Source organism: Trichoplusia ni (genome assembly GCF_003590095.1).
Source record: "Trichoplusia ni isolate ovarian cell line Hi5 chromosome 9 unlocalized genomic scaffold, tn1 tig00003240_group8, whole genome shotgun sequence".
NCBI classification, from domain to species: Eukaryota; Metazoa; Arthropoda; class Insecta; order Lepidoptera; family Noctuidae; genus Trichoplusia; species Trichoplusia ni.
In genome coordinates, this window is record NW_020799671.1 from 1 (window position 1) to 25,743 (window position 25,743).

Here is a 25,743-nt window from a genome sequence, read left to right on the forward strand (position 1 = left end):
TGTCGACGTAATTATAGGTCAACGGAATCATAGCGCGATCAAAGGGAATATAAAACGTAAAAGTTTACACGATACCTCGATAGATGGCGTTGGAATCGATTTAGATCGCGCTATGTTTCGTTACACGGGATATTATAAATGTCGGAGAATAATTTTTTTGTTGTGAGCAGCAAGCACTGTGGTTTACTATATTATACGCGCTTAATATTAGTTTCCAAGTGTTTTAATTATCCACCCTCTCCAAGTCGACCTTCGTTCATGGTCCTTCGGAGTCGGATTGGTCGGGAGTGTTGTGGCGGGTTCCAGAGGTGGTAGAATCTACCATCCTACGCTTCGATACTGGGCAGCGGATTGCTGTCCAGATCAGCCTTCAGTGGGTACCAGGTGAGAGGTGCCAGGAGCTGGAGGTGGAAGACCGGTTTGGTGCAGGGAGGATCCAGTGGAGCGTGGAGCAGCACTACTGGTGATAGCAGCAGCCGGAGGGCGAAGCGAGGGAGGCAAGCAGGAAGGTGAACGCCGTAGCACAGAGGGCGCCACCGCAGCAGTGTCAGTGAGTGTATGGTGAAAAAACCGTGAGTACTTTCAACAATAGTAATTTGGACTTGTAATAGTTTTAAAGAAAAAGTGGTTGGGACGGGGAACCTATGCCCGATTTGGTATAGAAATTGAACTCAAAAAGACTTGTAAAATTTTCGGGAATTTAAGTTTGTGTTCGGATCAAGTGCGAGAAGAATATAACTACTTAGTGGACATTAAGTTTAGCGTATTAGTTTGTGTTATTTGTGTTGTAGTATTAGATTTATTGTTGTGTTTTTTGTCTTATTTGTGTTTGAGTCTACGTCTAATATTGTATTTATAAAATGGATTCGTTAATGGATATCCAAGAAGACGTAAAAGTCAAAATTAATAAGGCTATGATTAACTTTAAAAAATGCCCAAAAGATCTACTTACTGTATCGTACATTGAAACACGCTTAGAGAGTTTAGAACAACTATGGCAACTTTTCTATAATACTCATGTTAAAATAATAAGCGAAGTTAAAAAATCTGAATTATCCAGCTCTACTTACCATAAAGATTGTGTTTACGATGAAGTAGAGGAATTATATGTGCAATTCAAAAGTACTTTGAAAGAGATTCTAAGAAAAAATAAATGTGTATCTAGTAATGATAGTAGCCCGGGTCTTAGTAGTAGTTGTAAAGAAGAAAATAATTTTCGGTTGCCGGAGGTTAAAATACCAATGTTTTCTGGTAAATATCAGGAGTGGTTGACCTTTAGAGATTTGTTTTTGGGGTTAATTCATAAAAATAATAAATTGAATGATGCTCAGAAATTATATTATTTGAAAGGGTATTTAACTGGGGAGGCGGAACTCTTATTAAGGAATATACAGGTGACTGCAGATAATTATAGTACTAGTTGGACAAAACTAGAGTCCATGTATAATAATAAAAGATTTTTGGCAAACGGGATGGTTAAAACTTTATTTAATCAAAAGGCCATAATTGAAGAGTCCGCAACGGATATTAAAAAGCTTCTGAATACCACAACTGATTGTTTAGAATCCATAAAAAATTTAGATATAGATCTTGCCTCAACTTTGATTATACATATTATCACTGAGAAGCTTGATAAGGTAACTAGAAGGGCATGGGAGTTGAAGGTAGCATCTGATCCTAAGGACAACCTTCCTACTTTCGAGGAACTGAAAGAATTCCTCGTTAACCGTTTTAGGGCTTTAGAGAATTTAGGAACGAAAGTAGAGAGGGTCCCAAAAACTACAGGGGTATTACACGTAGTTAACGATAAAAGTGAATCTTGTGCCTTTTGTGCAGGTGAACACAAAATAAGTTCATGTCCAAAATTTATTAAGGAAAGTACGGAATCTCGGAGGAACTTTGTTCTTAAGAACAGATATGTTTTATCTGCCTGCTTAGCAACCACTCTGTTAGGTATTGTAAAAACACTCTCAGGTGCCAGGTGTGCAAAAGACGCCACCATTCATTGTTACACCAACAAGGTGTTGTAGGGTCGGAAATTTGTGAAGGTGGTAGTGCTGCTCGCGCGGAAACCTTATCGGGAATTTACGAGGAAAATAAGGACGCTTGTAAAGCGGAAGGATCAAAAACACAGGTAGTCTCATGTCTCGCAACGGGAAACAGTAAAACTGTCTTGTTGGCAACAGCTTTAGTAAGGCTGAGTCGAGGAATGGGACTTATTATACGGCAAGGGCGTTATTGGATCAGGGATCTCAGGGTTCTTTTGTTACGGAATCTCTGGTTCAATATCTAGGTTTAAAGAAAAAGCCATCAAGGCACACTGTGTCAGGTGTAGGGGGTGAAAGCTTAACGTCTAAGTATACGGTTGATATTAATTTGAGGTCAAGAATAGACCCACATTTCCAAATAAAGGTAATGTTTACGTCTTGAAGTCAGTCACTGCCCTTCTCCCAGGTACGAAAGTAGCTAGGATAGAGTGGGTAGACTTGACCGATAATGAATTGGCTGACCCTGAATACCACAGACCCAATAAAATTGACATTTTATTGGGTGCTGAGGTTTACAGTCAAATTATCCAGGAGGGAATTAAAAGAAATCTAAATGGAAATTTATTAGCGCAAGATACCACCTTTGGGTGGATATTATCGGGAGCTTGTGCAGTCGATCCTGAGTCTATTTTTCATTCACACATTACCGTGATGCACTCCAGTGTCCAGGATGATGAATTGTTGAGGAAATTCTGGGAATTAGAAGAACCATCTGGAACAAAAAGGATGCTCACGGAGGAAGAAACCAAATGTGAAGAACTATTCAAGACAACGACGACAAGGAATAAGGACGGCAGATATGTCGTAAAGTTGCCGGTACGGGATACAAACCGGGTCGATCAAGGCGTTGAATCCAGGGGATCGCTGAAAAAAGACTGAAAGGGTTAGAAGTAAGGTTAGCGAGAAATGATAAATTAAAGGTTGAGTACGCTAAGGTGATACAAGAATATTTAAGTCTCAATCACATGGTAGAAGTATCAGATAGGGATAGTATAAGGGGAGTTTACTTACCTCATCACGCTGTAGTCCGTGAGGATAGGGAAACAACAAAGGTGCGTGTTGTATTTGATGCTTCCTGTAAGTACAATAACGGGCGGTCACTGAACGATGATTTAATGGTTGGCCCAGCTTTGCAAGACGATCTTCGTCATATCATTATGCGCTGGAGAGTACATCGAATTTGTATAGTGGCTGATATAGTGAAAATGTACCGACAAGTTTTAGTTAATAGGCAAGATACTCCATTACAACGAATACTTTGGCGGGATGATCCTGAAAAGGAAATAAAGGCTTATGAATTGATAACGGTTACCTTCGGTACAGCCTCGGCACCATACTTAGCTGTGAAGGCTCTTCAACAGCTTGCAGCTGATGAATGCGGGGACAATTTAGATCTGGCCAAAATAATAGTAAGCGATTTCTATATGGATGATTTAATGTCAGGAGCTGAAACTGAAGAAGATGCATTTAAAATTTATACGGATATAACCAAAATTCTAGGTAAAGGCGGATTTGAATTACAAAAATGGAAAAGAAATTGTCAAGGATTATTAAATAAAATTAGAGATGGAAATGATGAAGCGTTACAGATTAAAATAGATGAATTAACAAAAATCTTAGGACTTACCTGGAATGCGCGCGACGATTGCTTCCAATACTCCCTGGAGCTTAAGCCAATAGCTGGACCTGTAACAAAAATAAAAATAGCAAGCATAATAGTAGCAAAAACATTGATTCAAAAATTGTGGTTAGCAGGGCTGCAGTGGCATGAAGAAGTTCCAAAGAATTTATTAAAAGAATGGGTTACTTACCATGAAAACTTAGCTTCTTTAGTTGATATAAAAATGCCACGTTGGTTGAACACGGGAAAGAAATTAAAACGAGAATTATACGGGTTTTCAGATGCTTCTAAGTTAGCATACGCGGCGGTTGTATACCTTAGAGTAGTTGATGATATGGGTTAACACGTGTGGTCACAATAAGGACAAAATTGTCCACCATAACAAGACCTACATCAAGGGTATTACCTGTAGCCAATTAATACTAAGATTTATTTAAGTAGTTTTAAGGATTTTAAAATAAGGTAATAATGTAACGGTTTAGTGTGTAGTTGTATTTAGTATTAAGAAACAAAATTGTTAGTTTTATTTTTTTTGGTTGTACTATACCTGCATGAGAATGTGATAGATAAGCGAGGCAGATGAAGGACATTCGCCATAATGTCCTTGGTGGGCGGAAATATTTGTAGTTGTAGTTTTGTCTTAATTTAATAGATGGCGATATGCCAGTGACGTCATCTTTCTGTATCGTGGTGTTAAGATTTTCAACCGAAGAATGACACCGCAGTGCCAATTTGTAGAAGAACGAAATCGTTTTTTGGCAGATTAGCACTTTTAGCTTTTATATTCCCTGGTTTCTCTCGGGTCTGGGTGGTTGCGGTGCCTGCGTTTAGAACAATGTATGTGATGCTGTCCGCATTTATTTATTATTTATTTAAAAGTAGATGTGCTTATTTCGTAAAATTGGGTAGGTAGCGTGGAAGGAGCGCAAACGCTGCCTAGTGCGTTTACGCATTTACGCCAGACCTCTCCGGATCGGGTTAACATATTATGTGAAGGTTCGTGTAACATTGTATTTTTTTTTTAATAATAAAACTGCGCACTTTTTTGTAAACGTATATTTACTTACTACCGTCTCTTTTTTACTTAATCAATAAATAGAAGTTGTGGATTTTCCTTACATGCGTACTTAATAAATAACAACATCAATTTCCAACAAACATCCAAACACGCCACGCAATGTCTCAGAGTGCACATGTGTGAGGCGGACGGCGGCGCGGCGTCAGCGCAGACGCTTGTCGCAGCGCGGCGCGGGCGGCAGGCGGCGCGCGCACAGCCGGCGCCGCGCCGCGAACAGCGCGCCCGCCAGCGCCGCCAGCAGCAGCGCCGCGGCCGCGCAGCCCGCCGCCACGCCGCGCAGGCGCGCGTACTCCGGCACGCGCAGCCCCGCGCCGCCCGCGCCGCTCGCGCACTGCACGCGCGCCCAGTAACGCGCACCTTCCTCCGCGCCGCTCACTGCACATACAAGCCGGGGTTAGAAGGGCGCGGCTCACGGGGGCGCGGCTGGGCTCGCGAGCACTACGCACCGAGCATGTAGTCGTGCAGCGTGTGGCCGGTGGCCAGCAGGCGCTCGCCGGGCGCGGCGCCCTCGTACCAGCGCACGGTGCAGCGCGAAGAGTCCCGCGGCTCGCGGCGCCAGCGAACGAGCGCGCCCTCGTCGATCAGCCGCACCGTTACCTCCAGCTCGCCACCCTCGCTAGATATGGGAATGTCGTTCTCTTCCGTCGTGGCGGAGGCAAATGCAACTTGTTCTCCCTCTACTGCATCGACTAACTCTTCTTCTTCTAAAGACCCTAAAATTAACAACAAACGTAATAAACTTGCTTAAATACTGTGACAGCAGTCAAGCCAAATGGATTGCTCTTCCACCATAGCTGCAAATCGACTTTATCTAAGGGAAGTTTCTACAGAATGATAAATATGTCAATAATTACTTAAGTGCCCTTTTAGAGTAGCCGGGCTTTAGCGAGACCACTGATACGTATTTGATATGTAACAATTTACACATAGGGATGAATTTGTTTTTGGGAACAAACGCTTTAAATAAATACTGCAAAAAGCTCTACGCGGACCAAGTCGCGAGAACATTTAGAAAACAGACGTTTACCGAGTGTCCTCGTGAATACCGGCTTGCTGAAGAGTCCATCGCCGATCAAGTCTTGCGACAGAACTCGCAGCTCGTACTCGGTGCCGGGCCGCAGTCCGACTAAAGTAGCTTCGGTCACACCTCTAGTCAATATTTTCATGGTGCGCCATTCACTAACAGTTCGCTCGCGGTACCAGACGTTGTAGTCTACTTCGAGTCCGTTGTGTCCTGAATTAGATTGTTTATTCATAATTCCAGTTTGGCTTATTAAAAATATAGGACATTAATTTAGTAGCATGTTTTATGAAATAGGTTACCGGGCACCCAGGTTAGATGGAGCGAGTCAGCGGCGGGCCTGACGGTGAGGTTGTAGGGGGCGCGCGGCGGCATGTTCTCCACCAGCAGCTCGGTCTCGACGTCGACGGTGGCCGCCTCGTTGCTCACGGTGCACACGTACACGCCGCGGTCGTCCTCCGTCACGTCCACGATCGTCAAGTTACCGTCGTCGAGGTTGTGTCTTCCCGCTGGAAGCTCACTTCCGTCTTTCTGTAAGATTCATTGAATATATTAATAATCACATGAATCGTGATTCGCGGTTTCGCGCGTGTGAATATTTTTAACGACTCACCCTGGCCCAGTGCACGAGCGGCTGATCGTGGTGGTTGCGCGCGGTGGAGGCACAGGGCAGAGTCAGCGTCGCCCCGAGCCGAGCTACGTATAGGGGTTGCGGGCGCGCCGCCAGTGCCGGAGGGCGCTGCACGCGCACACGCACGCCAGGCGACGGGCCTTCGGATCCCAAGGTGTTGTAGGGGGTGCAAGAGTATTCTCCTTCGTGCGATTCGTCCACCTTCGCAATTTATAGAGAAACAGATTTCAGATAATATTACATGTTTGATAACACGGCTTAGCCACGGGTTTAAGAAGATATTTAAATTCATAAATAAAACTAAATACCTGATTAAATAGCAGACTCCCATTTCTGCTGTAGAAAACTCCCGGGACATTGTAGGGGTCAAACAGGAAGCCGTCTTTTTCCCACCGCAGGTTAGTGAGCGGAGGGTTCGCGCTGAAGTGGCAGTCGAGGCTGGCCGGCTTGCCATACGGCAAGTAGCGTTCCTTCGGAGCATACACCACTTTTGCTTTGTCTGCAAGCACAAGCGAGCGAGTGAAAACCACATGCATATTGTAGCAATCACATGCCCATATTAAATGTGCATATGTAATCAGAATATTTAAATCTAAGTTGTCTACAACATAAAAAATACATTTCATTTACACAAGCAAGTGACTATTTACGAGTTCACCTCGATATTTTACACAAGATTAGGGTAGTATTTGATTGTTATCTCCCACGTGTTTACTATGATCCATCGGTATTGACGCGCGACGTGTCGCACCCCTGTGTCGATGCTCTGCCTCAAAATCCATAACCGACATAAAATCGTGCAATCTATTGAAATGATCTCAACTTTAGAGATGCGAGTGCTGTAGACCAGAGAGTCTACCAGTACGACTTTAACGGCCTAGATCGGCTATTACTTTAAGACGAGGCAATAGTCCATAAACTCAGCCTAAAACGAGTAGTGGTTGATTACTAGTATAGAAAAGGTCTAATTAATTACAAAACTTATGAATTGTTATCAACCACTGTCGAAAAACAGCCAGGGATTTTTTTTCAAATAGTTAAGTGAATTTCAGTTTTATAAATGTGAGAAAGTACAATCCCACATGCCATTGAAATCTTGACCTGTTGTTTTAAGTTTTAGTTGCGTAACGAAAACACACATACATTATTATACAGGGTTGATATGACGGTGGGGCGTTAATTTCACCACGTATACTATAGGGATTTAGTATTAATTCGACAGGGGTTAAAAATTAAAAGCAACAAAAATGTCATTTTTTTGTTTTCAAACAAATTAAATAGCTAACAAATCAGAGTGAAACGCAACCACCCTTTGTAGGTGATAGTTAGTTGACCTTAGATAGTTAGGGAACAAAGCGGCAACGTCGCACGCGCGCCGAACGCGGCGTATGATACGCTATCTCGTAGGTATAAAGGCGGCTGCTGGCGGCCGTTTTTTGACTTGCGTCAGAGCGGCAACAACGCATTGTAGCTTTTACTCAGATTTATCGTTGCAAGTCGAATGACCTATGCATGTAGACATAATCAGCTGTTAGGAAAGATACATCGTGTTCAAAAGTTGCAAAAACTTAAAAAAAATCATTTGCGACTAAACTACTGCTCAAATTTTATTGATTTTTGGCACCGAGCTTGAAAATAGTACCTTGTATTGGTAGTTGAAAGATTCGCCCCAGTGTCGTATCAGCCCAGTAAATATTTTTTTAAATGACAACCCCTGCAAGTTATTTATTCCTTATAAGGGAGTAATACTTTGTCTTGGCGGGATGCAAAAAGACAAGCAGTTGTGGATCAAACAAATGCTAGTCCTACGCGGGGATCAAACCCGCGACTCGTCGCACTCAGAGGGTTAGACGTGGTGACTTCAAAATGATAATTAGAACGAAATAAAAACCGTACTGCATAAACCAAACAATACGTAACATAAAGAACACGCACGCAAGCCAGCCATCAAGCCCCGCGCTTTCCGACGATGTCGCACCCAAGCTGAAACGCAACCAGGATCAGCAGTTTCGGCCTATCTGAGTGAAGTGTGTCACCATTGTGTGCGTGTTTGTGCCGTTACATCTGTGCAGGAGAAGAATGAACCTCCAGGGGCACAGGCTTCTCCATAAAGGAATTATTGAAGACAGATTACCACGCCACGCTAGCTAACTGCGGGTTGGCGATTTTAGATTCCAATATTTGGAATCCTGGTTTCTTTACGATGTTGTCCGTCACCATTAGTCAATAGTGTGGACAATAATGGAATAAGTACATACATATTACTTTTAAAAAGTAACATTGCCATTTTGCTAAACTCTCACTTGACATTCGGATTTCCATAACCCATTTTCCCACTATTACCATCATCGTCCTAGAGTGTTCGGTTCCCGTGTTCCGTGTTGCGCTCCCAGTCTGACTGGATGCAGCCAAGTACCAGTGTTTTAGAAGGGCAACACGATACCCCGAGGTTTGTTAGACTGGTTGTCACCTTACACGTAACGACTATTAAAAACGTATGAATAACAATTTAATGTGTCTTCCAAAACGCGGTGGCACTCGTTATGCTAATATGGTCACCCATCTACGGACCGACCGCGAAGCGAGAGTAGCTTAACCTGGGATCGATCTACTTATGCAGTTAAAATTTAGCTCTCTTAATTAGGTCATCCATATTCTAAATGAGTGAGCTTTCAGTTGAGTCCACACTCAAGTAGATTTCTTAATTTGGTTATTCTTCCCCCAAAACTTTTAACTTTTCAATCTGCTTTTATGTCAAGTGCAGTCGCCCCTTATTCTGAATTGGTTCGGTATCGGTAGAAGACACTCACACTGCACGTCCAAGAAGGCGCTGGCGCTCTGCGAGGCGTGGTCGGGGTCCTGAACGCGGCACTCGTACTCGCCGGGGTCGCTGGAGGCGGCGCGGCGCAGCACGAGCGAGCCGTTGGCGGGCCGCTCGCTGCGCAGCGCCAGCTCGGGCAGCGCGCTCAGCGGCGCGCCGTCGCGGAACCACTCCACCACGGACGACGGGTTCTTCGGCAGGCACTCCAGCTCGGCGCGCTCGCCTTCCAGCACCGTCACGTTCATCGGAGGCGTAACTATTAAATTACCTCCTGAAATTACCGCTTAAAAATTAATCTCTGAATTCTGGCATAATTAATTGAAAAAATAAAATTAGCTGCTGGGGCTGGATTTGACATTTTATTGGCTGTTTAAAGCAAAATGAAAATGATACCCTTAAACTTGAGTTTACAACAGACGCGAGTACAATGTGTTTTCTTTTTTATAGCCTGTGTCAGATACCACTGCTGGTTAAATGCCTGCCCCTTTTTTTCGACTCTACCTATCTTTCACGACTATTGGCTACAAGTGCCAGCCGCTTTACCTATTAAGCTACGTAGGTCACTGATCAAGAATTTGAATTTGTTTATTGCATTATATGTATTTAATTGCAAATACTATCCCATGATCATATTATATATAATTAGGTAAAGCGACTGGCGCGTAGAGTTAGCGATTAAATACGTTTAATCGCTAACTCTACGCGCCAGTCGCTTTCAAATAAAAATAAGATTTTCTCACGATTTTTCGTTCTCTGATTATCAGTGATGGCTTAAAATAATGATTTAAAGATACACATAACTTTTGAAAAGGTTTCATTGCATTGGCACTTTTCGGAACGAACTTTCAGTTTGCGCCTACAAATCCATACATAGTAGGTATCTACCGCAAGGCAATTTTACTACGAACTATAAGAGTAGTTGAAAGTACGTAAATACAAATTAAAACCTCTACCTAAGAAAACCAAAACCAAGGTAAAAAATAATATTTAAAAATTCGCACGGTAGGTATTCCAATTTAAACGAGATATGAATGAGTCACACATACAAAATTATTTTTCAGTTACTCTATCCATAGGCAACATAACGAAAATTATACACGTAATAAAACATTTTAGTAGGAACGCTCTCCTAAATTATTCCTATCATTAACCTAACCTCAAAAATTAGTGCCTGAAAAATTTCGTTAATTTCATGTTATTCAGACGTTAAGGCAGTAAGGCACACAGTGTATGGGGAGGCTGACCGTCGACTTGCAGCTGGTAGTAAGTGCCGTTGTTGCGCGCCGGCGGCGTGCGGTTGGGGAAGGTGACTCGGCAGCGGTAGAGGCCGGCGTCGGTCTCGCGCACGGCGCTCACGTTGATGGAGCCGCGGCCGAGCCCGAGGCGGCCGTCCAGCACGCGCCGCACGCGCCCGCCCCAGCGGTCCGCCACGCGCGCCGCGCCCTCCCCGCTGTACCACGAGAAGATCACGTCGCCCTGCAACCGACAACCCACAACATCTTGCTACACCACTACTAAATCACAAAAACAAGACTTATTCTATTGACTGTCGCCTGATTCAAACACACCCACCAGTGTTAGTTAACATTCTTACATTAAACTTCTTCTAACTCGGTTACTAATGTACACACGCCTTTAATGAATATTATTTGAACGACGCCGACGCAATGACGTGCAATGCTCGGTACGCGGGCATAAATCAAGAGCACGACAAAATGTTTGAACGCGCCACGTGCACGTGCACGCGCTCGCACAGCCTGCGGGCGCCGCGCCGGTAGCGGGGAGCGCCGAGTGCCCGCGACGAGACAATTACCGCTCCCACGCGCAGTTCGCACGTCTGCGGGCTCTCAACGGCTGACAGCCAAGTCTGCGCCCCAGTGGCACACATCCCACGCGACACGCGTGCCACCCTCGCCGCCAATGCCGTCATCGCGTCATCATCGTCACAACTCTTTCTGAACATCACGGCTCGGCCGATATGTTCGCGCACACCGGCACACGCACACCTTTATCAAGTAGGAGGAGAACATAACGCATAGATCCCAATTGACCGCACTTGGAAGTAGGTAGCTTCATTAAGCTAGTTAGCGAGTGTACTACTTGCTGGATGAAGATGAATAAATAAGGATAACGTAACGAGGTCACCTGAGGGGCGGCGCAAGCCACGCGCGGCAGCGACATCTCATCCACTAATCGCGATTGTCTTAACCAAAAGCCTTAAGTTAAACATTACACTAATATATGCTTCTATAACTACTAATATAATCTACTAATATATAAAACTGAAGAGTTTGTTTGGTTGTTTGTTTGTTTGAACGCGCTAAATTGGTGTCGGATTGCCTTTTACCAAATACTGTTTTATGCGATTGCATTAAAGGAGTAGAATTGTTTTTGCAGATACATAATATAACCGACAATTACTATCAATGCGTCGTCTCGCGGGTTCGATCCCCGCGTAGGACAAGTATTCGTGTGAACTACGAATACTTACCTATTCTAAATCTGCGTGTAATTGTGCATGTGATTTATATTATGTTTGTGAAAACATAATATAAATCACATGCATTATTGTATTTGAAATAAACATTTAAATAATATAAAAATATTCGTTAACTTTATAGGATAGTCGCAAAAAGTGCAGGTGCTAGCAATAGTAATTGCATATTACTATAAAATGCATATAAAAATTATTCAAGTGGTAAATTGACAAAAAGTACTTGGCATCATTTGAGGCGACGTGAAAACTGATTTTATTAAATCGATCATTATATTAATCTACCAGCTGTTCGGCGCTGCCTGTGTGTGTTGTTACCTGCGGTTTATCTGAAACTCACAGCTAAAAATGATTAATTAACCGGTGGTGTACATTTTCAGAGATTTATCGTCCCAAGTTCCTAACTCCTGAAGTTTTCCTGAGGTTGTGTAAATGAAAGCTGCGTCACTCGCGGGTCCAGGATGTCTGCTTTGATGGATGTTGGATTGGCGATTTCAAATTTCATATTTGAATTGTAATAATTATAATAATGTTCTCAACAAGGCCTCTGTATGCTGCACCTGTGTCCCCGTGTACCTACTCCTTTAAAAAGGTATCTTCCTATGAAGTTATTCCGCACAAACTTTTCTTGTTTCACTGTTTGTCATACAACAGCCAAAGCCAGCAAATCATGCTATCACAGTAAAATAACGACGCTTCAGGTCGTATAACACTCATGTAAATATTCCATACACTCAAAATACTAGAGCAATTTTACTATAATTCTTTATGCCCTTTTGGTATTAGCTAGTGTTTCCATGATTCCCATCATAAAAAACAGCCATAGATATAATTTTAAGTTTTTCCTAAGCTATGTGCTGATTTCATCAGTTAATATAAAAATTAATAAATTAAAATAACGACTATCTTTATTCTACTCCTAAATACAGGGTAGGTTGTAAAGTTATAGAGGATCAGTGGATTTACTGAACCGATGTTAAATAGGTCTTAGGTACCCATACCAATAGAAAATCATTAATTAGGAGCGCCATAAGAATTTATTAGGTTTTTTTATTCCTGAAGGCACTGTCAAGTGTACATAATTATATGATATGCGTAATACCTAGTGGGCAATACGGAGAGCCACAAAACTTTAAGATGCGGTAACAATCTCGAGCAGCGCAGTGTTTCCACCTAATAAAGCAGTTTGGAACTTTCGTAGTGTTAGTCGGTGGAAACTTACCTGCTACTTAGTAAGCAGTTTTCAGGCACAGCAATGGCGACTTGTCATTTAGAGAATGGAGTTGCTACCGTGCGGGCCGCACCATTGTGATAATCAAGTACTTGTGCATTGTCGTTGTCATTAAACACCACAATACCATAATGCTTGGCATTGTGCCTTCCAAGCACAGAGCGCACTCACATCACACGGGAGTGGACCTCTGGACCGAGGTGGCGACAAACTCTAAATACAGGAGGTCGTTGACCGCTTTCAAAGTGCGCTTGCTTCTAATGCACATTTCGAAGACTCCTGTATGCCTACGTTTTAATTATCTGGAATATCAGACAAACCTTTTGCCTGCCACAGTTCCTACATTCCTACATTGTGTTTGCCTTGACTTTTCTCGTGCTTGGCGAGGGCTAGGTTTGAATTTCACTGAATTCAGGTAAGCACCCTTGTTTAAATATGACAAAATAATAATATTTAACTAAACAATTCCGCCAAACATAATTTTTACATTTTTACGTACCTACTTAACGCCTAATCGTTAACGAAGCGCACGCAGAAAAATGATAACTTCTCTCCGTGTTTGTAACATTTCTCATCGCTTCTCTGCTCCTACTGATATGATATCGTCAATCATGATATCTTAAAGAATCCATATAATATATCAAGATCTTTAACTGCTCATGTAACACTGAAATATTTTTTCAAATCAGACCAGCAATCCGTTAATGACATTAGCGCGTTCAAGGAAACCAACTAACTCTTCAGCTCTGTCATATTAGTATAGATTTTCACTATTCCGTTTTAGTATTGGACCTTCCATTAGTAGAAGATGAAGACCGATCAAGTGCCAGTTGGAATTGCGACACTGATGGTTCCGTACAAATGGGCTTATGATAAACAAATCGGTTGGGTGACAAATTTATGACCGTAACAACCGTTGTTTAGCCGGATTAGAGAAATACATCATCGGGAAATTTCAAGTATCTACTATTGCAATTCATGAGATACAGCTTAGTGCTCGAGGGATGGACAGAGAAGGGAGCCTCAATAACAGGGCTTCCCTTCTACTCTTTTGATACGGTACCCTAAAAAGTCTGATGATGAATCTGAAATAAAATCTGACCGTAAACAAAGATGCACTAGTGAATCACCATATCAACTTAATCATTTTGGATTTTAATAATTATTTTCTTCAGTAGATCATTTAAATTTCTAGTACCTATGAAGCTATGTAGTTCTAATCCTCTTTGATAGAGGAGGAATGATAAACCAGCATAATTATGCCTGTTCGTCGTCCTATCGCAATCGTTCTTTATGAAACTTAGAGCACCATGGAGTAGGTAGAACTAGGAATGTCTAGAAACAAACAAACAATTTGCATCGAATGGTGCACATACGTACAATCGGTAATCAGCGGCAATTGGAGTGTGTAGGCGCTTCTTGCCAAGCTAGAGAACACCTACATGAGAATTCTGATGAAAGTCTTGTTTACTAAGTGTATGATCTCACATCTTTATCCCACTGCAGATGATAGGGTATTTCGTTGCCGAAGGGGAAGTCTAGATGGCAGTTCATGACGGCGAACCCTCCGACGCTGGCGTGCAGCTGCTCGGCGTCCAGCGGCAACAGCGAGGCGGCGGCCAGCGCCGCGCTCAGCACCCACGCAGCGCTCGCAGCGCGTGACACCCACGCTCGCCCCGACATGACGCGACACTGAACACTCGGCGCAGGCGAGCGACTGAGCGCCGGCCGCGGGACCAATTGACCGCTCCTAGCCGTAATGGAGATAACCTCAGGCGTGAGTAACGTCCGCGAGGCGACCTCGCGCCCGCGCGCCGCACCTGCGCTCGCCGCAAGCGCCGCGACGAACAAAGGCGCGCGCCCACAAGCAGGAAGCGCCGCTAATTCCCGCTCCGCTACTTTTAACTTCTTCATTCCACTAGTTAGGCACAGGTTGTTATTGTTTAAATCATTCCTATTTTTCCAGGACAGTTAAAAGCTACCTGCTTATGGCTTACCAAATTGAATGCCTATTAAACAGGAAAATCAAATACCACGACCAACCAACAGACAACTATAACTGGACACACTTACGAGTGCCTGCACCTCAACAAAATCGAAGTAGTAGAATGTACAAAGATTGAAGTGGTAGATAAATATCGTTACCTAGGCTTGACAGCTAACTGTGACCTGAGTTGGAAACTTCACGCCAATGACGTATGCAATAAATTACAGGCAATTCTGGGAAAACTCTTTCACCTCAGTAGATTTGTTAACCGGAAGGTATTATACATATTATTATGTGCTGTACTACGCGTTAGTCGAGTCTTTAATTAGTTATGGTTTAAGCAGTTAGGGCTCACATTTAAAACACAATTAGATCGAATAAAGCAGTTTCAAATTAGAATACTTCAATTCTGAGTAAGTAAAAAAGTAAAATTACTGTGCAAACCAAACTATGAGGAATCGTTTAAAAAATCCGTGATTTTTTAGTCGTCTTACAAAAGTAGCCCAGCTGATGTATCCGACGTAAAATACCTCTAGGCGCGATTATTATTTTTATCATCAACTAAGATAATAAGTACGAAGAACAATTAAACAAGAGAAATCTGAAATATACTCTTAAAAATGATAAAAACGCTGCCGCCTTCGCCCCTCACCATTGTTACAAGGCTCGGACCGCGCTCGCAACAGGGCTGTTTCTAAAAAACTACGAATTGCATCGGGCTACTCCAATAAATACGCGTGAGTAAACCGTTACATCATTGAATAATGAATCATTCTCACGATAGTTACTATCAAAATACAAATTAGACGTAATACGCAAATTTCCAAAGACAGCAGAACAGCAGCTACAAAGAAAAAAATCAAAGATATTTTAATAGATCTAATAGAGTAACATATAACAGATCTCCCTGGATATTAAGTTTGTAAAAAGTTTTTAGTTTTAAGAACGCCAATTTCGCCAACAAACTGTTTTACCGTTTGGCTAGGTTTGTTTTTTTGTGTTTTTTGGATAAATAAATAAACTTTATAATTACAAAACCCTTTTTGTTGTGACAACCTTAATAGACAAAATTTTCTGTTCCATTTGTTATTCATGTAAGAACTTTTAAATTAGTAGATATCCGATATGCTGCCCTACCTAGCGAAGAAAAACTAAAAAAACATCTCATAAAAAGCATTTAGGTTTAGGAAAAGGGCTTTTCGCATTATTCATATTATGTATGAACTTGTTTGGCTCTTTGGCTACAGGTACTATTTGTATGTGGCTGCTTTTTACCCGACTGCCAGGAGGGTTATGTGTTTATGGTCTAAGAGCCCGTGAACCCCAGACTTTCGTTATTTTATAAAAGCTGAAAGTTTGTCAGCGCATACTCCCAACCCAGGTAAGAACGATGGACCATTATGAAGTTTGGGTTATAGTGGCTTAGGCAGGTAAACGGTACTAAAGGTGTGTAAAATACCGATCTAAATTCGTCAAATAATAAAGTGCGATTTTTTGATATTATCTTCAGAATATTATAAAAAAACCCCCTTTTTCATTGCCAGACACTTCACATCGTGGCAACCCCTTGCCAGACACCCTTAATGTTCATGAAATTATAGTTTAACTTACGTTATAGTATAAAAGCTGATTTTTATATATAATACTTGGGTAATAAGTAGATGATGTTTCGTCATTAGCCAGACATTTTTTATAGTTCCAACCCCTTGCCAGACAAGCATGTAGGGTAGCTGTAGGAGCGAGCGCGAGGCAGTATGTATATAAGTGGGTGCGAGTGAGATGCGTTTGTATTGTTTAGTATTTAATACATGCTTACATCAACTAAAACAATAATATGTGCTATCTTCAATTATTATTAATTAAATATTCGTTATAAATGATAAGAATGATATTAATTATATCATTACTTACGTTAAAGTGTAATAGCTGATTTCTATATATAATATTTGGGTAATAATTAGATGATGTTTCCTTATTAGCCAGACATTTTTTATAGTTCTAACCCCTTGCCAGACAAACATTGTATGTCTTAAGAAGAGATTTGTGATTAGAATGACTCATGCAAATAAACTTTTTGGCGCAGATTTATTTAACTAATAATCTATGTAAATTTTAAAAACATCTTAAGGAAAGACATTCGATGCTACAATTACCTTAAATTGTTAAAAATTTGAGAATTTTTTGGTTCTGAGGTAAAATATTTTTTCATTAGCCCTGTGAATGATTTGTAACATTCCCTGTGATAGCCACCCTCTGTGTATTCACGTGGAAAAATGATGTCATTGTACTTAAGGTTATGTTTTTTTCGCAATTTTAAAATTAATTCACATTTTTTCAATGTCTCGTCAGAAAATAATGTTATTTTGCCACTACTTTTGTTGCAAATAACACAAATTAATGTATCACCCATGACTTATTTTTAATACAAAATCACTTTTATTTAAAAAGTCACATAAACAAATTGTAAACATATAATCTACGTATCATACTATATTATATTATTTTAGCTGATGTAAACATGTACTGAGTACTAAACAATACATGCGCAGTATAAGTTTATATAATAATATGTATAATTTAAGTTTTTTTATAAGTTTATATAATAATACGTATAATTTAAGTTTTTTTATAAGTTTATATACTTTTGATCTCGCAGACAAACAGTGTGTACTGTTTTGTGAGACACTGTACTATGTCATAAGTATAACGTGTACCTGTGTTAACTGAATAAATAAATAAAAAAAAAGTAGAAATAACAACTGCGCAGTGAGGTATCGCGGTAGACTTAACTCGCCATCTCACTCGCACTCACTCATATACATACTGCCTCGCGCTCGCTCCTACAGCTACCCTACATGCTTGTCTGGCAAGGGGTTGGAACTATAAAAAATGTCTGGCTAATGACGAAACATCATCTACTTATTACCCAAGTATTATATATAAAAATCAGCTTTTATACTATAACGTAAGTTAAACTATAATTTCATGAACATTAAGGGTGTCTGGCAAGGGGTTGCCACGATGTGAAGTGTCTGGCAATGAAAAAGGGGGTTTTTTTATAATATTCTGAAGATAATATCAAAAAATCGCACTTTATTATTTGACGAATTTAGATCGGTATTTTACACACCTTTAGTACCGTTTACCTGCCTAAGCCACTATAACCCAAACTTCATAATGGTCCATCGTTCTTACCTGGGTTGGGAGTATGCGCTGACAAACTTTCAGCTTTTATAAAATAACGAAGGTCTGGGGTTCACGGGCTCTTGCTATATTAGCGCGTATCTTGTATGTACGTAATATTCTTTATTACCTTGTATCTCTAGAACCGTTGAATGGATTTTCACATTTGAGGTATCGTTAGATTTGTCTTAATAGCCCGAGTGTTCTTAGGTAGTGACATATAAAAAAAAAACAATATAGCGACTGTTTGAAGCCATAATGTGAGGAAATAAAAATAAATCTACCAGGCGTATGAAGTGGGGTATCAAAATGAAGGATTTTAAACACTGATTCTAAGTATGTACATAACTTGCATTTTTAATATTAAATGGAACGATAAATAAATAATCTGGTTACGTAATCTTTCTTAACTAAAAAGACATAAATAAAATAATAATATAAAAAACAAAAAACCCGCGCAATGAGATAATAATTTATCATATAGAAGCACTTAATTTCATGCCTCCGACTGCAATTCTGTTTATTCATCCTTATCATTGAATTTTTATCTTGTTTCAGTCTTTTCAGTTGATTTTTAATTGTAGTTATCCATGCAGGCGGGTTTTTTGTTTTTTAAATTATTATTTTTTGTATCATTTCTTCGCCCTTCTATAAACATTTTTTTAAAGTGGAGCAAGATCGCTATAATATGTGGCTACTTACGACGTAGCTGAAGAACTGGTAATAGACCACTGAACAGTTTTGGCGCCTTTGAAAATAACTGGGTAACTGACAAGAACGTGCGAAAAACGTCGTGGTCAAAAGCCGGTCATGCTTCACACACTGTGGCGAAACCCGGGCTAACTCGCAACAAGGTGATGCTGTGAATATGGTGGGATTGGAAGGGCATTATTAATTATGAGCTGTTACCACCAGGCAGTACCATCGATTCTGAAATCTACTGCAAACAAGAGATGATATTGATAGCCGTTTGTGGTCCGTGTGTGGAAACTTTTGCCAAAACGGTTTTTAAATAAATTGCAAAGCGACTTTTAGACACTGCCCAGTGACCCAAAAGCTGGCTTTAAACTCGCACAGAGGATTATATTAGCATTGCTATTCAACGTGCCAATTCCGCCAGCCTTGTGGGCAACCTTGCCCGGCACTGATGCCAATGACTTCTTTTCCGTATTTCAACAGAGAAGAATTTTCTTAAAAACGCGAAGGAGCTTTTCCGCAACATAGAATTAAATAAAACAATGTTTAACAAAAAAACGACTTCACAACGCAAACTAAAACCAGAAAATTAGATGTAAATAAACTACAAGTAAATGCAACAGTCTTACTACGATGGGTACTACAAAGTTAAGTTCAAACCAGGTAGGTACTGTAAACCGTTGAGGAGTTCCCTCGACTGTATCTCGGCTCCATCATCAAGTCTACTCCAGGCTATTATTCAATTATAGTGATTTAAAATACCTAATGAAAAAACTTTAAAACGCACTGATCGCCCTACGATTATTGAAAGTTCCCCTCGATTGCTCTGGTCTGCCATAATCAATACCTGACTTCCTTAACATGGTAATTCCTTTAAACTATCTTCTTTCCAACAAAAACGAAGAAGCATCAGATTCGGTTGATAAACCACGAAGTCAGGCACGAACCAGTTCTCGATTCGTCAATATTTGGTTTTTTTTACACTGAGTGAAGTAAAATAGCGACTCCCTGTTGAGCGGTTTTATTACTACTACTGCAACCATTTTCAACCGACTTCAGGAAGGAAGAGGTTATCAATTCGTCTAGACTTGTTTTTTCTTTATTTTTGCTATCTCAAAACTTCGGAATGGTTGAACCGATTTTGACGATTATTTTATCATTATACGCGAAATCGCTGTCAAGGATTTGTTTGAAGTCGGTTGTATGTTGTTGTTGTTGTTAAAACAATAATATTCCATCTCAACAAAACATGTTTTGTTTAGGCGTATTAGTACCGCGTCACCTGATTAAGGACTCCGGTTGGTTCCAGAACACGTCAGGCAGTCCCGATGGGCATTGTGGCATTTAGAAGCTAGTGTGAATCGAATCTATTGAATCAAAAGGCAGCCATATTTCTATACATATTTTTATACTTACAATATCCGAAAACATGAACAATTATTTGCAAAAGACCGAAGCATATTGTCATCTCAATTAAAGCAATATCCGCCCTCCGTTTCAGAACATATTATTACGAAAGTTTTTATTCCTGGTAGTCTTTTCTTTCTAAACATGTATAAATATGTTGCAGTATTTTGTTATTGTTTACACTATTATGATTTCTGAACACTTCTTTCACGGATCGATTTATGATATGGATATTATGATAAGGGTTCAATATGAAAAGTTAGAGATTACGTTTATTTATTTTTGTACAAACATAGTATAATATTACATAATTAGTTTTTTGGAATATCATAGAACGGGAATACATGTACGGAATCATAAGTTTCGACATAAAAGTCTACGTGTGTAATGAGCGGTGCGTACAGCCACCGTAAATGCGAAGGAGCGGCCCCCGGGCGCCCCTCGTGACGCTTGATGATTAATGACTACTTAATGATTGTGATAGATACATAGCGGATCGCGCTCAGCCCTGCATGATGAGGTGCACGAAGTTCTCATAGTTGATGTTGCCCTGAGAGTCCTCCTGGCCCTGCAGCAGCTGCTCGACCTGCAACACGGGGCACACTGAGATCCAGCTACCAGAACCCTAATATGGAAAACATACATAGAAGATCACCCCATGCAGACAGCAATGTAAATTTCGTAGGGACATTTTGTTTTTAACTAATTATCATATTTTTATTTGATTGAAATCGAAACCACACTGAAACGACATTTTACTGAATATAATTTGATAAAGTAGCAATTTCAACAAAAATCTATACTAATATATATGGGAAGGTGGGGTAAGACGGGGTAGCGAGGTAAGATGGGGACCCTCCAAAAATATATAATACAGTATTAATTGAAAAGTTATTTTGACGCCATCTAGTCGTATTTATCAGTACTTGTTAGAGTCGCAAAAAGTTTGTTCGAAGGAGCGCACGATTCTTCATGGTAAGTACATTTTTAAAATTTGAAGTGGTTTTATCTAATTATTGAAGCATATAAAGTGCATGACTGTTATAATGTATGATAAACATAATGTGTGACATATTTTTTTTGTTAATTTGTATTTATTTTACTATTGTAAACTCATTAATTCATGCCGGTTTCTTTTGATTTATAACCTCTAAAAATTCAATACAACTTTTAAGTCCAGTTTGGGAAAGATGGGACACTTATGTGGGGCAAGACGGGGTAGGTACCCGATCTTATCCGCTGAGTTGTTATTCAGTTTGTATTGAGATTGCATTCAACATTAACTATTTTTTTATAGTACAGTTCCAAAAACAGTAATGTTGTCATTTCCTGATGCTTAAATGGCTACACCGCCGTAAATCATTTAGCAAACTCTCCACCTCCACCAACTGCTTCAACCTCATGTCTCAAGCAGGCAACAGTAAATGATTATATAGATAATGATGCATTCCATCTGGTTAGCCCGAAAAAGTTAATGCCTTATTCGCGATTCGCCGAAAAAAGACCAAGACAAGTTCGAAGAAGGGGAAAAGCAGCTATTATTACTGCTTTTCTATATAAAAAAGAATGAGAGGAAAACTAAAATAGGTAGAAACTAAAACCACATGTAACAAACAAAAAGTAAATGACAAAAATAACAATAAAGAGAACTTGAAAAACCGAAAAAGCGAAAAGGCACAGAAGAAGAAGATACAGAATGTCTATACTGTCGCGGCTTGTATTCCGATTATCATACTTGTATCACTTATCGTACTTGAGGCAAGTGAGCGCATTGTGTCTGTGCAGGAGTGGAAGACAGCGATGACGAAGCTGAACATATCTGCCCGGTTTGTGAAGATGACGGCGCTTAAATAGTCTATACCCCATCTTACCCCAGGGGTATACCCCATCTTACCCTATAGGTGGGGTAAGATGGGGTGATTCAGTTATTTTTTAAAAGTTTATATTTTTATGAGAAGAACTTATTTTTTTTTGTTTTGACTGATTGTTATTAAAAGAAGAAAGACTGATTATTTAATTAATAAAAGTTCCTACGTTGTGCAATTAAAAAAGATGGGTTTTATTTATGAAATACCTTAAGGTCCCCGTCTTACCCCACCTTCCCCTAAAGCTGAAGAGTTTGTTTGTTTGTTTGATTGTTTGAACGCGCTTATCTCAGGAACTACTGGTCCAAATTGAAAAAATCTTTTTGTGTTGAATAGATCATTTATCGAGGAAGGCTTTAGGCTATAAATAATCACGCTGCGACTAATAGGAGCGAAGATACAACGGAAAATGTGAAAAAAAACAGGGCAGGCATAAATCATAACTTATATCTTCTACCCACGGGGACCAAGTCGCGGGCAACAGCTAGTCTAAAATAATCGCATCAGCGTGGAGGATTAGGGCGGCCCGCACTATGACGAGCAGGAGGTCTGAAGGACCGAAGTGGTTGAGGCTTGGCGGGGCGTACCCGGCCAGCAAGCCGAAGTTATCGGCTACGAAAAGTTTGCGTGTCACTTACTGCTGCCAGAGGAAAAACTATATGGCATTCACAATAGGAGGTAACAATTAAAATACGAAGTGTAATACTGTAAACCACATACCATGAGAAAATTTTGTAACAGTTTGAAAATATGGAATATGGCAATCACAATCCAAACTAATTCAAATTATAAGGAATGAGCAACATACATACACGTATGTATCTGTTTGTCCTTTCACGGCAAAATGAAGAGACGAAGTGGCGCAATTTGAATGTGGCCGGACTGGAATAGTTGCCGGGATGGAAAGTACGCTTTGTGCATCAACAGTTTAAACCTCAGCAAAACTTGCTTCATTGTAATGTTTTCTCTTCTATGATTGCATGTCACATTATATTGAAAACCTTACCATTTTGCTATATGATACAAGGTTTGCCTTTTTACGCTGTTTTTTGTAATATTTTATTTTAAAAAGAGTTATGGAGTTTCTTGCCGGTTCTTCTGCATAAGAATGACACTTTGGTACCATGCAACTAGAGTCACTACTAATAACTATAATGTTCTAAAAGTGGCGTGGTGTTCTAAAACGGCCTATTTCAAATAAAAACTGTTGATCTTGATTTTGAAATATATGAGAGTCAAGAATCGATTTAACAAGTCTCGCTTGAAGTGTCGGCCTAAGTATATTACCTCATCATCACTAAGTTTCTCTCCGAGCGTGGACAGCAGGTGGCGCAGCTCCGCCGACGAGATGAAACCATTGCCGTCTTTGTCGAAGTGCCGCAAGCCCTCGATGAAGTCGTTGGCTGTGTCACCACTGCGCGCTTTGGAGATAGCCTGCCAAACAGCACATAGTCAATGCATATCATAATAAGTTGGCTTTGTATGCAACAGGGGAGTAAACAGACCATAGGAGGCACCATGAATGCCGCCGATCCCTGATAGCACAGCACCTAGTTGTGCAATAAATCAAGTGTGCTTAAAAGCAGTTTAAAAATTATTATTTATAAATTTTAAAACCCCAATGCCCCCAGAGGTTTATAATATTTTTTAATTTGTGATGCTTTAAACTGGTTTTAAGCATCACAAATTCAATAGATTATATATTTTTTTAGTTTCCAGAAATATATTATATGCACGGCAACCATTTGAATGAAAACAATGCAGCATATTTTAGTAAAGCTACAAATGTGAGTCATAATAAGAAAAGGTTATTTCTTTTCTATGTAATACATTTTAAAATACACTAAACTTGGTTGTGGGAGGATGATGAGGAATACAGTTTTCATAAAAACTGCTTTCTCATGGTACACTTTAAAATGGTAAAAGTTGGTAAGTAACAGGTAATCATAATAATTAATTTATGTTTGATGAAAACTGTAAAGCATGATACCAACATATTACAGGCCACCAGTTTGAGGGATGCTTTTTGATAAAATTTCATTTTCTATAATTTATTATGACATAAAATTTACTACAGACCAGAAGGGACACTTAAAACTATAAATTTTTTTTCTAATGAGTTTTATGATAGCAGCAGTTTCTTTCATGATTCTGATGACTCATTTTAAAACTTATGTCTTATTCAACAACTATGAAATAAATGCAACAGTGGCAGCCGTGGCAGGTCACAAATTTGTGAAGATTTCTTCATGTAGTCAAGATGAAGAAACAGACAAGTTTTTGTTATTATTAACTAAGAGTTTTGACAAGTATAATATCAAGCCACTGTGTAATGTTAATGTTACTGTCAAACACAAATATCCAATAATATATTTCTTACTTCAAAATTTCTATGTTTATTTTCCTCTTTAAGGCAGTGAAACAGTTTACCTGGTAAATAGGAAGAAACACCTCAAAAGATATTCTTTCGTCTGGCTTCAAGTGAAGAGTACATTTCTTCACATCTGATTCCGTGGGATTCTGGCCAAGTGCACGCAGAGCATCTCCAATCTGTGCTACATGAATTTTGCCATCTCCACGAGAGTCAAACAGCTGGAAAGCTTCCTGGAATTCTGCAAGAAAAAAAGTTTGTTTTGTATTTTTATATAGTCATAATAAGGTCGCATAATGAAGACAGCTTTAGGGCTAGATGCGGTACCTTCGACAGAAGTAAGTTTAAGTTTAGTTGGTGGCTCGTACATGAACATGTTGCGGACAGGGCGTGTGGCAACGCACTGGCCCCACGCCTTACTCGCAGCGAGGTCGCCGGCCCAGACACACACACCTGGATCACTTTAAAATACTAACCATATAAGGAAACTAGGGCGCATGTAACAGCCACCGCTTTCGGTTAAGACGTTGATTGACAAGGCATGAGTCACGGATTATGCGCCACACGGCTCCCCGCCCGATGCTATAAGCAGTTGCTCAAGTAATGCACGGCTTTACTTTTCTGTCCTTGTTCAAAGTATGTTTTCTTGCGTGGCAGCCAACTAGTAGGAAAATATCAGAAAAAATGACAACTCACCAGCTAGTTGATCCTCTGAATATCCAGCCTGCAACAAATTGAATATTTATACACAAATAACAAGAAACTAAATAATTTGCTTTTTTTCTCAATTACCATTTTTTGGGCACTTCTCAATTTTTCCTTTTTAACAGACGATATTGAACAAAATGAATACACTTATCGAATATGAGTCACAAGTAGTCACTCGTCAGGTTTTATCAACAAAACAATTCAATGACAAATTTTTGCTCTAACTTGGTAATACAACACTCAAGTTCAAAAGCAAATACGAAAACCTGGCAATACTGATAAACTAAAATAATTGAAAGACTGTGGGTTAAAAAAATACATGATATTATGTCCAAAAAACGTAAACATAAAATTGAATGAAATACAATACAATTCAAAATAAAATGACATTATTGCATCAGAAAGAAGGTTGACGTCACATTTTTGTCTTGGATACAAAATTGTCCGAAACCATTTAATTTCATTCATCTCAATATGCGTAAACAAGAATCTACATTTCATCGTCATCGAAATTTTGTGCTATGATAATTAATAAAATTAATAATTATATTCTAGAAAATAGCTGTTGATGTTATTAAATT

At 39.9% G+C, this 25,743-nt stretch overlaps 3 protein-coding genes across 4 annotated transcripts; 1 reads left to right on the forward strand and 2 right to left on the reverse strand.

Annotated features, from left to right (window-relative positions):
* Positions 1–2,699: 2,699 nt before the first annotated feature.
* LOC113506309 lies at positions 2,700–4,012 on the forward strand. The gene is made up of 2 exons (XM_026889149.1): positions 2,700–2,864; positions 2,906–4,012. Exons 1-2 carry the CDS (start codon positions 2,700–2,702, stop codon positions 4,010–4,012), a joined length of 1,272 nt encoding a protein of 423 aa, XP_026744950.1.
* Positions 4,013–4,889: 877 nt separating this feature from the next.
* Positions 4,890–15,438, reverse strand: LOC113506313 (protein borderless-like). Its single transcript, XM_026889152.1, has 9 exons — positions 14,434–15,438; positions 10,465–10,696; positions 9,210–9,491; positions 6,708–6,898; positions 6,382–6,600; positions 6,071–6,299; positions 5,775–5,981; positions 5,194–5,460; positions 4,890–5,122 (listed from the first exon to the last, which is right to left on the reverse strand). The coding sequence occupies exons 1-9, from the start codon at positions 14,857–14,859 to the stop codon at positions 4,890–4,892; spliced, it is 2,286 nt and encodes a 761-aa protein (XP_026744953.1). The 5' UTR covers positions 14,860–15,438.
* A 5,030-nt stretch (positions 15,439–20,468) lies between these two features.
* LOC113506308 (myosin-2 essential light chain) lies at positions 20,469–25,423 on the reverse strand. 2 transcript variants are annotated; one of them, XM_026889148.1, is made up of 5 exons: positions 25,247–25,423; positions 25,151–25,178; positions 24,514–24,695; positions 23,371–23,517; positions 20,469–20,804 (listed from the first exon to the last, which is right to left on the reverse strand). In XM_026889148.1, exons 1-5 carry the CDS (start codon positions 25,247–25,249, stop codon positions 20,721–20,723), a joined length of 444 nt encoding a protein of 147 aa, XP_026744949.1. In that variant the 5' UTR covers positions 25,250–25,423; the 3' UTR covers positions 20,469–20,720. The 2 variants fall into 2 exon arrangements, with proteins under 2 accessions (XP_026744949.1, XP_026744948.1); XM_026889147.1 differs by lacking the exons at positions 25,151–25,178; positions 25,247–25,423 and adding an exon at positions 24,782–24,894.
* Positions 25,424–25,743: the final 320 nt, after the last annotated feature.

Bases quoted from the DNA above. Each gene is read 5' to 3' on its own strand.
- LOC113506309 (XM_026889149.1), top strand. From the start codon at position 2,700: ATGCACTCCAGTGTCCAGGATGATGAATTGTTGAGGAAATTCTGGGAA. The intron at 2,865-2,905 runs GTACGGGATACA...CGTTGAATCCAG, and splicing joins GATATGTCGTAAAGTTGCCG to GGGATCGCTGAAAAAAGACT.
- LOC113506313 (XM_026889152.1), bottom strand. From the start codon at position 14,859: ATGAAGAAGTTAAAAGTAGCGGAGCGGGAATTAGCGGCGCTTCCTGCT. The intron at 6,300-6,381 runs GTGAGTCGTTAA...TGAATCTTACAG, and splicing joins CGCTCGTGCACTGGGCCAGG to AAAGACGGAAGTGAGCTTCC. The intron at 5,461-5,774 runs GTAAACGTCTGT...TGTTAATTTTAG, and splicing joins GGTATTCACGAGGACACTCG to GGTCTTTAGAAGAAGAAGAG.
- LOC113506308 (XM_026889147.1), bottom strand. From the start codon at position 24,830: ATGTTCATGTACGAGCCACCAACTAAACTTAAACTTACTTCTGTCGAA. The intron at 23,518-24,513 runs GTAAACTGTTTC...GCTGTTTGGCAG, and splicing joins TGTTTCTTCCTATTTACCAG to GCTATCTCCAAAGCGCGCAG. The intron at 20,805-23,370 runs GTAATATACTTA...CCCGTGTTGCAG, and splicing joins AGAAACTTAGTGATGATGAG to GTCGAGCAGCTGCTGCAGGG.